This window comes from Eurypyga helias, unplaced genomic scaffold (assembly GCF_000690775.1).
Source record: "Eurypyga helias isolate BGI_N326 unplaced genomic scaffold, ASM69077v1 Scaffold48761, whole genome shotgun sequence".
In the NCBI taxonomy this organism is placed as follows: domain Eukaryota; kingdom Metazoa; phylum Chordata; class Aves; order Eurypygiformes; family Eurypygidae; genus Eurypyga; species Eurypyga helias.
The window spans coordinates 1-9274 of record NW_010232415.1 but is presented as its reverse complement, the minus strand read 5'-3'; the positions used below and the strand labels follow the sequence as shown (position 1 = coordinate 9274).

At 40.9% G+C, this 9274-nt stretch overlaps 1 protein-coding gene across 1 annotated transcript; it reads right to left on the bottom strand.

Annotated features, from left to right (window-relative positions):
- Window positions 1-2218: 2218 nt before the first annotated feature.
- On the bottom strand, window positions 2219-9272 carry BTF3 (basic transcription factor 3). The gene is made up of 5 exons (XM_010161371.1): window positions 9164-9272; window positions 6150-6263; window positions 5762-5963; window positions 3112-3168; window positions 2219-2582 (listed from the first exon to the last, which is right to left on the bottom strand). Exons 1-5 carry the CDS (start codon window positions 9230-9232, stop codon window positions 2536-2538), a joined length of 489 nt encoding a protein of 162 aa, XP_010159673.1. The 5' UTR covers window positions 9233-9272; the 3' UTR covers window positions 2219-2535.
- Window positions 9273-9274: the final 2 nt, after the last annotated feature.

The window sequence follows — 9274 nt, the reverse complement described above, 5'->3', positions numbered from 1 at the left end:
ATTCTGTGATTCTATGAAATACATGGTTTCACCATCTTCCAAAACGATTTGGGGTTTTTTAATTAGAATATATGAATTTTAAACCAAAGCCCTTAAAGCATAAGATTAATAATTATGAAAGTATTTCTAAAAATGCGTTGCAAAAACAATGGAAGAATCCCACTAGCACCCACTACTGCACTGGAGTCAAGCTGTTATAAAGTTTGATAGAAGAGAACCAAACATTCCCTTCACTCTTTTAAAAAAGAAAGAGCTCTAACAAACCTTTGATTCATCAGAAATGCAGGCACCTGTTCTCATTTCTCCACTGTCCCAAGGTATCTGGAATGGAGATATGAAGCCATTTTCCTTAAGCAAGACCACAGGCGGGAATCTGTAATGGCATAATTACAGTATGGTTACAGGGAAGTTCAAGCTAATGAGAAACATCAACATGACTATTTTCAATTTCTAGCAGTTGACAGACTAAGACCGCCATATTCAAACTCCTCGATAAGAGAAAATAATCACAGCATTGAGCCCAGGACTGAGCATTTAAGTGTTGAGACATGAAGACTACTGTAAACTTCCAACAAGAGAACTACTTCCCCTTAGAACGTATCATCAAGAACACATTTTGATCGCATCTGGATCCTCGGTCCGAGAAACATCAGCTTTTCCTGACTGGGAGCATACCTGGCAGGGAGACTTCCACAGACAGGTCACATGGCTGCTTATCACCGGATTAGCGTCATTCTGCATTTCAAAGATACTGGTTTAGCAAGGATCTTAAGTTTTAAGCACCAGGTAGGGAAAAGGCAAATACTGCCTAGACCACCTATTTATGCAAGACATTAGGTCACTCCATGAGACAGAAACGAGTATGAACATTTCATAAACAAGGGGTAATGGTGGCTTAAAGGAAGTTTTTCTGACTACGCATATTTGAATCACAGAATGGGCAACACATCTACTGATTTCTCGTAAAAGTGGGTACACATTTATGGACTTGACAGGTCACAGCAAGTGTGGTAAACAACCCCACAGAGTAACTCAAAATTGCATAGTTCAGTTTTTCTACCTTATTGCCACCATGCAATAAATGCACTTTTAAAAATTTAATTCAATGCTAAAAAGCATGATTTACTGACAAAGTACTTGCAAACTGGGACCAGTAAACTGAAAATTGTTACTTTCTGTTCTCGCACCTGACTTCAGACAAGCCACATTCGCGTCGGGCTGTGGCCTTACCTCAAATCGCAGGAGCTGCGCTGCCTGAACCCATCCTTCCGCTGTTTCCCAACAGCGGTGACTTACACCATGACAAACACGCCTGGCAAGTCAGACACAGCCCCACCTTTCCCCAGGCACCGGCAGAACTTTGTTACGGCTATAGCAACACTCCAGCCTGAATTTTACCCTGCACCAATCGGGATGAATTTCTACTTCTGGAAGTATTCGCTCTAGAGACAGCCTTAGAGCGTGCTATTCTATCCAAGCTTAGCTCCTGCTATGGAAGCGGCCTGAGCTACCATTAACTCCAAAGACATACAAACATTAAGTTTAGCTCTCACCCCTAAAAGCTCCAACAACATAAAGGTCAGACTGGAATTTAAAGTCTTCCTTGTGCCCCAAAAGAAGTTCATTTTCCCTGGAATACACAAAAGCAATAGAAAGAACATTTTCCTGAAATATCCAAATATAATCATTAGTTAAAAGATCTGAAGATGCTAAATACAGACTTAAAAACCATTTATCAGTTCTGTTACAGCTTTTTCCCCTTCCTATTCTTCATTCCCCTGCATAACTGACTTTCAGATAAGTAAAATTAGAGTACTGGGTAAGTATTGCTTGACTCATTAAACAGTGACACCCTGGAAATACCTATTAATCACTCCCTGAAGGTAAGAGTTTGACATCAGTATCTGGTTCCCCTGAGAAGCCAAAAGCTGTTCTTCCAAGGCCAAGCAAAGCTCCCTCTCAGCTTGTATGTTACACTAAACCACTGATAATTATGTCTAGAACACAGATCACAAATTGACTTGGTGTACATAGCACCGACCTGCAAACACTGGGAATTCACCAACTGAGCCTAAAATGCTCCCTTTTACACAGAAAAAAACTTCTACAAGAGAGTCTAACACTGCAAAAGGAAGTTCCTCTGCAGAAAAGAGAGACCTTTTATGATTAGTATTTATGACCACTTTCTGTTTTTTTGACAAAAAGCCACACCAGAAAGTTTGTTTTCTATTTTTATTGTATGCCAAAGTTCATTAAAGATGGGGTTTTGCTTGTATACAAGTTACTCAAAAAATGTGTCTAGGCAGAGATTTGTTAGCAATCTGACTTATTTCAAAGCATAGGTTTGTTCAATGAGGCCACAAAAATAATATTGTGTACAAGCGGTGACTAAAGAGCTGCAGGTTCAAGGAGTTTCCAAATATCACAGATCTTGGTATCTCATCAGGAAATAAAGTCAGAGCAGTCACAATAGAAAACAGCAGCTCCAAGTAGCTTTTTTCAAGTTTTAACTTTATTCAGAAAGTGACACTTAGTTCAGTTTGCCTCATTCTTTGAAGCTTCATCGAAGTTTTCAACAAGATCTAGAAAAAGAAGAACATTGAAATTAATGTTTGACCCACTTCCGCTTTGCCACGTTTTCATTTGGTTCTGGTTTTGGTTTGTTCTCCCAAAGTTCTACTTAGTGTCAAGTGCTTATAATGTAAAAAACTTCCAGCTTATAAAATGCAGACCAAATAACCTTTAAGAGATTTTTGGTTCATTTTTCTTGTTCATATAGATTTTAGATGGCTCATCATAAAGCACAGTTCTAACGGCACTGCACTACACCCAGAGCCAGGAAAAGTGGTAGTGAGAAGGCAGTTTCTTCCCACCCTTCTTCCTGAGTATTAAATAATTATCTTAGCCATAGCTATTATTTCTACAAGGGACAAAAATGCTAGCTCAAAACAGCCCATTTCAGTCTCTCGTGGGGTCTGAAAACAAATAACCTGCTCACCGAAATTCAGTGATAGCAAGTGACTAGTCAATGCTCTCACCATCCTTGGCCTGACCTTATACTACACGTTATCTCTCAGCAAAATTCACTTCCTTTTCCGCTGTTGCTCTTACCTGGAACTTCATCATCATCATCTTCACCAGTAGCAAGTGGTGCTTTTCCATCCACAGCTGAAAAAAAAAAAGTAGTTCAAAAGCATCAGTCAAGCTCTCCCACAGGTCTCTTGATTTGCTCTTTTGTGTGTTTTGTATACTATCTATTCTGCACAAAAAAAATCTTCAACTAACTGATGAAATTCACATTCTCTGTTAATGATAATGCTCAAACATCCCAGCAGGGAAATGAGAAGATGCATGCGAAACCAGTTTACCAGTCACCACCTTGTATCTAGGTATACCGAGTGCCTTGCATGGTAATCACTTTCATTTTAAAGTGTAGAGACTGATTTTACCCATTTACCTTAAAAGAGCTTGGTTTATTTACTACTCAATACTTCAAGATATATGTATTTTACCTCAGCATCTTCTAAGGAAAAGAAAGGACTTTATGATCTCAGCCCTCAAGGAAAATTGTGTGACTGCGGCACTGCAGGCAGACCCATATGACTAGAGGTGCTTAAAGATATTATTGTTCCCTTGCAAAGTCAGAGAAATATGGAACTGGAGGTTGCCCAGAGAACCTGTGGATGCCCCATCCCTGGCAGTGTTCAAGGCCAGGCTGGATGAGGCTTTGAGCAACCTGGTCTAGTGGAAGGTGTCCCTGCCCATGGCAGGGGGGTTGGAACTAGATGGTCTTTAAGGTCCCTTCCAACCCAAACTATTCTGTGATTCTATTTTACACTCAGGTGGCTGAAGTAGCCATGTCTTCTGGTCCACATCTCTGACTCAGAATTTTCATCACCATTCCTACTGTATTTGCCAGAGCTTGAGCAACTTCACCATTTCCACTGTAGCAGTCCAGTGAGCATCTGTGAAACTCAGCAGTAATGCTGAGAACAGATACCTGAGGTCCCTGGGTGCCTGTGCCACCACTTTTACTGCTATTCTTAGCTGTACTACCAAGCGCATGCTGCCTCGTACTCTCTATTGGTTTTATCCTAATTAACCCTTCTCAGTTTTCAAGAAAAGCATGAGGAAAGAGACAGGTTCATACTAGATCTGTACACTGATTTACAGGGAACCAAGACAGATGAATGCGTAAACTTTAGTCTGAATGGACTTGGGACAAAGTCACCACCAACCCACCCTCTGTTTTTTTTAACAGCAGAAAGCTGTCACAGCTTAAGTGCATCTCAGTGTCAAATACAACATTTTAGAAGCAAACCACGTTATTTCTCCTAAATTGTCTGCATTCTCTCTTACCCAAGACCAGACAAAGCTTACTTTAGCACCTGCAAATGCAATCACAGACACTTCACTCTTCCATGTCAGGCTTCCAAATCTAGCAGACAATGCTGAATGGAAAGTTTTGTGCAACTACTCTGGCATTCACCCAAAGTGAAAAGGAATAGCCATTTACTAGGTCATACAAAGCAAGCACTTTAAGCAGGCTTCCCTAATATTAAAACTGCACAATTTAGCTTATCCAGAACATACCTTCCTTGTTATGAGAAGAGAGATCTCAGGGGATCATTTTCAATCCTTCATGCTTTTTTTCTTTCAAGCCCTATTACTAACAACAAGGAAGCCACACAAGTGATAACAGGAAGGAAGGACAGACCTAAGCGCCATGGGGAAAGACACAGTCTAGCTCACCACCTGAAGACTACTTCTAGCAGGACTTTTTCAGTGGGAAGTCAGAAGGGAAGTATCAACTTTAGGAATGGAAGTAAAAGCTGCCTTGTTGGCAGCAGAGGAAGAAAAATCCAGTTCAGAACTGCCAGAAACTGCACACAATTTTATGCTTCTCCCACGTTCTCTGTATTTAGGATGTTCCATATCTTAAGCCCATTCCTTGCAAGCTATTTCAGAAAAGTAGGAAGACCAGGAATATGCAGGACACAAGGAAAGTTCCCAGTGCCAAGCCTGTCCTTCACTCCCAATCCTCACCCTGTTGGCAGCAGCACCTTTTTCAAACACCACATACTGAAGTCCTTCGTCTACTTTTCCCCACACCACTTTTAGGGAGAACAAGTGTTCATGTTCTTTTACTAATTTACGGATGGAACAAGAAGTTTGGTTTATCCAGCTTAATGCTCATGCCAGTCCTGTCCTTTACACTGTTCTACACACAGAGAAATTTTATTTCCTTACGAATACTGTGTAATTCCCTCCTAGCTATCAAAAAGCCCATGCAAGAAATACTTTCACCACACCTGAGAAGCAGCAAAGCAGCTGGAAGATGTCTGTCCTCAAGCCCCTTTCCTCATTACTCATGTTCCCATTCAAAGTGTCAAAATAGACATACTCAAAGTTTACCATTTTTAAAACCTAACTCTTCCAGAGTAACTCACCTACCTAGCTTTAATGACCAAGGCATGACAAAATATGGTAGCCACATCAAGGAGTAAACCGCCATGAAATTCAAGTCTGGCTACAGCTTTCCAGTCCTAGACCAGCTGCAAGATACGCTGACAGGTGCCTCTGCATTATTCAGTTATACTCCCTGTTGGATTTGAGCTATAAATAAGATCTAGGAGTTCCATTTCTTTATAAGCATTTTAGCATGCATGCAGGCAGCAAAAGTGCACTGCATTTCACTGCTGCTACACAAATAAGCCTCATGTCAGCTGCCAGCATGAAATGCATTCAAGTTTCAACTTACACTGCTTGGGTAGAGCTTCTGCCAATCTCCTCAGGCTGGTCAGGCTGTCAGCTCCAAGCTGATTTAAGATGCTAGGAAGCATTTCTGTCAGCTGCTTAGTCTCAGCATGGCCAGTGATAGTGAAAGTGTTTGCAGCCAAAGATGCTTGAACTTTAGGGTTATTGAAGTGAATGACTGTTCCTTGGTTGGTAAACATGTTTACCTGCAAAGGAAAGAAAAAAAACACAGCTTAGCAAGTTTTTTTGATTTACAAGGAAACTGAAGTTCTTAAAACTTAATAAATACCTACAGATAATTTACACATTTAGGATGTTGCTCACAAGGAAATTGATCTTGATACATTTTGTATTTCTATACAGAAAGGTATTTTTTCCTTTAAAGCAATTACCTCTTCAATTCCAGAAATATTGTTGACTCCCAATTTCTTCAAAGAAAACTGAAGTTTCTTGTCATCTGCTGTAGCTGTTCTGTGGACAACCTTCTTCTTTCTGCGGGCAGTACCCTTTGCAAAAAAATAAAGTTACAAGTTAATACTGGAGCAGTTCTTCACAAATGCTAATCCTCAGGGCCGCGTAACTACCCTGCAATCATCTACAAATTCACTTAACATACGAAGTTCTGCTTCTGTCTCGCAGTGCACACAACCCCACCCCTCCAACTGCACTGCAGCAGTCCTTCCCTTGCTGTAAGGCAACTTTGCATGTCTGTGAGAAGCGCAAGTTTTGAGAGGCAGTGCACCAGAGAGTGTTTATTCCACAATTCTTACAGGGATTCTGCAGCATCTCCGGACAGAAAAAAATGCCAGTTTACCCTTATCTGCTACCATAGGCATAAAAATGAAGAATGAGCACAGTTTTAGGTAACTTCTGAAGCTTATGAGTTTTTCCTTAGATCATCTTTCTTAAACTGTAGCCGAATTTCTGTAACAGTCAGAGGCCATGAAGTTATCAAACATATCAACAGCAACTGAATATGAGAAAACTCAAAATACGTTTTTTCCCAAAAGAAACACCTCCCATCTGATGGACTTACACACACATATTTGAAGAACACTTTTTCCCCAAAATATGTTATAAATATATTCTTTACGAATACTTCTACCTATTTTTCCAGAGCACGCCTGTTCAGAAAGCAAATCAAGCAAAAGTCACCCTCCCTTACAGACACATAGCTATACATTTCTCGAGGGAAATAACCATCCCATATTCGACATCTATGTCTACAATAAAGCAAAAAGTGTCCTTCTACACTGCCTTGCACTATAATAAGGCTTCAGTAATATCTAACATAAAATATCCAGGAACAGGTGAAACTAAGCTTCTTTTTGACACACTAAGTACAAACCTAAGTCCTCCTACGCCAGCTGCCCATCTGCCACATGCTAGCAGTAAGACAATGTGTTGCTGCCCAGCTGTGTAAATTCACTGTATAGATGCAATACCTTTCCATCCAGTTAACTGGTGTAAGTTAGAAACTGGATGGACGCTAACACCTCTGAAATAATCCAGTTCCAAACAATGAGGAACGTTAGCGACAAATTCATGTGAAACTAACACTTGGAAGACTCAGCCCAAAAATTTAGACATTTGTCTAGAAAGCTTGATATTTATTCCCTGCTACTGTCAGGTTAGCACACACACAAATCTTAAAACTACTAAAATAAGAGAAATGGCTTATTTTAGTACCCTGGCTACATAGGAATTGAGCTACCTAAGGTATACATTAAGTTTCTTGGGGAAAAAAAGAGATTTTCAATATGCTTCCAAAAATTGTGTCCTGAATCAATGGCTATGTAGGAACACATACCTCCTTTTTATCTGAATTAAACAGAGACATCAAACTTCCCATAATCTGAGTTTAATTTACAGGAACAGCTGCTGTTTTCATCTCCACAGATTAAAGCTTCTAAAGATTACAGGTTTTTACTAAGCAAATTTTATCCTGATCATGCCAAGACATGCTGTTCACACCCCTCCACCTCCATATTAAAGAGGTGGATACAGCAGGCCACCAGTGGAATTCTTCAGACTCATCTGCCACTCCTCTAAAAAGGTTTGGAAGAAGAACCATGGCATTGTGCTGTAGCGATATCCTACGCAGGAATCTCGTATTTCACATAGCAAAGTACTACACTAGCCCTCCACCTAAACGTAAGTTAGTTTATTTGCAAGGTCTGCAGCCTTGCAACATCATAAAAATCTTCCAGCAGAGGCAATGTGCAACCTCTTCTCATGACTCTTCCCCCTTTACTTCCTTCCCACCCATCCCAACTTACACAGTGACCATGCAGTGAAGGATCCCAGTAACAATTTCCAGTTATAAAACAAATTTAAAAGTCAAGTTCAGGCATTCTAGGTGTTTCACAGGACAACTTTAAAAGTGAATCACAGCATCACCAGCATATTTTAAGCTTTGCTTAATGTCTCTGGAAGGCCTGTGTTGACCAGAGAGCTGCAAGAGCTGTAAGTCTGAATGCATGCTCTTATGTGACAAAGATTGAAAGCCTCTACAGTCCATACACACACACTGGCAACACACATGCAATCATCAATATAATACAACAGTCCATCACTTAACTAATAACCCAGAAAAATAGGCAAAAAATCACCAAACTAGGTAATGACTACGCTGACCTTGATTTAAAGCTGCCTAAATCTTCAGTTAAAGGGAAAAGAAAAAAAAAAAACACCTCAACATAGGAACAAAAGCTCCTGGAAACTCTGTCAACAAGAGTTGTTGAACAGTTTGTATTCTGAAGTGTTGTGCGTGCACTTCCTCACGTATGAGAAAAATTACTAACAATTTTTTGTCTTAAAACTGATGCTGCCATTAAAACGCTTACTAGCATATGACTGTACTCCACATACTTTATTTTCAGATTACAAAGTAATCACACAGTTAAGTATACTGAGAGGTTGTAATAAAGTCTTCTGAGTGTGTCAGCCTACGATTACAAGTACAGAATTTTCAACTCTGTCCCAGAAAGCAAAAAAATAACAGCCATGGGCATCTTAAAAGATTTGTGATGAGAGTTTAGAACATAACCCTCTATAATTTGTTATGAAAACTATACCCGAGATCACTTGCTGTAAGGCCTACTCACTTCAAAACCCCACCCGCTTTGTAAAACAGTCCACGCAAGAATACAGCCTGCAAGTCTACTGCAACACAGCACAACAAATCCAAACAGAAGACGCTGGAGGTTCCGATACCACACACTCTGCTTCTACCGCATTGGCCCTGGAAACAGCCGCGGTAGCACAGCTGCCCCCGAGGACAGTGCAGCCAGGCTGAGGGTACTCGGGGCTGTCCCCATCCCGGTGCTAAGGACCCCTCGTGCTAGGCTTGGCGTGGGTGTAGGGACGCGCTGTCCCAAGGGCTAGACGGGGAGACGGCTCCTACCTTACCACCGATGCGCACTTGGGCCTGCAGCTTGGCGAGCTTTTCCTGGTTCATGACTGTTTCTTTCATCTACGGAAGCAACAAGAGCGCCCGTGGAAGGCGGGTCGGGCA

What these genes read in the sequence shown, in the direction of transcription:
- BTF3 (XM_010161371.1), bottom strand. Translation starts at nt 9,232, where the DNA reads ATGAAAGAAACAGTCATGAACCAGGAAAAGCTCGCCAAGCTGCAGGCC. An exon ending in ATATTTCTGGAATTGAAGAG is followed by an intron (nt 5,964 to 6,149) that starts GTAATTGCTTTA and finishes TTTCCTTTGCAG; the next exon opens with GTAAACATGTTTACCAACCA. An exon ending in AGAAGCTCTACCCAAGCAGT is followed by an intron (nt 3,169 to 5,761) that starts GTAAGTTGAAAC and finishes TTTTTTTTTCAG; the next exon opens with CTGTGGATGGAAAAGCACCA.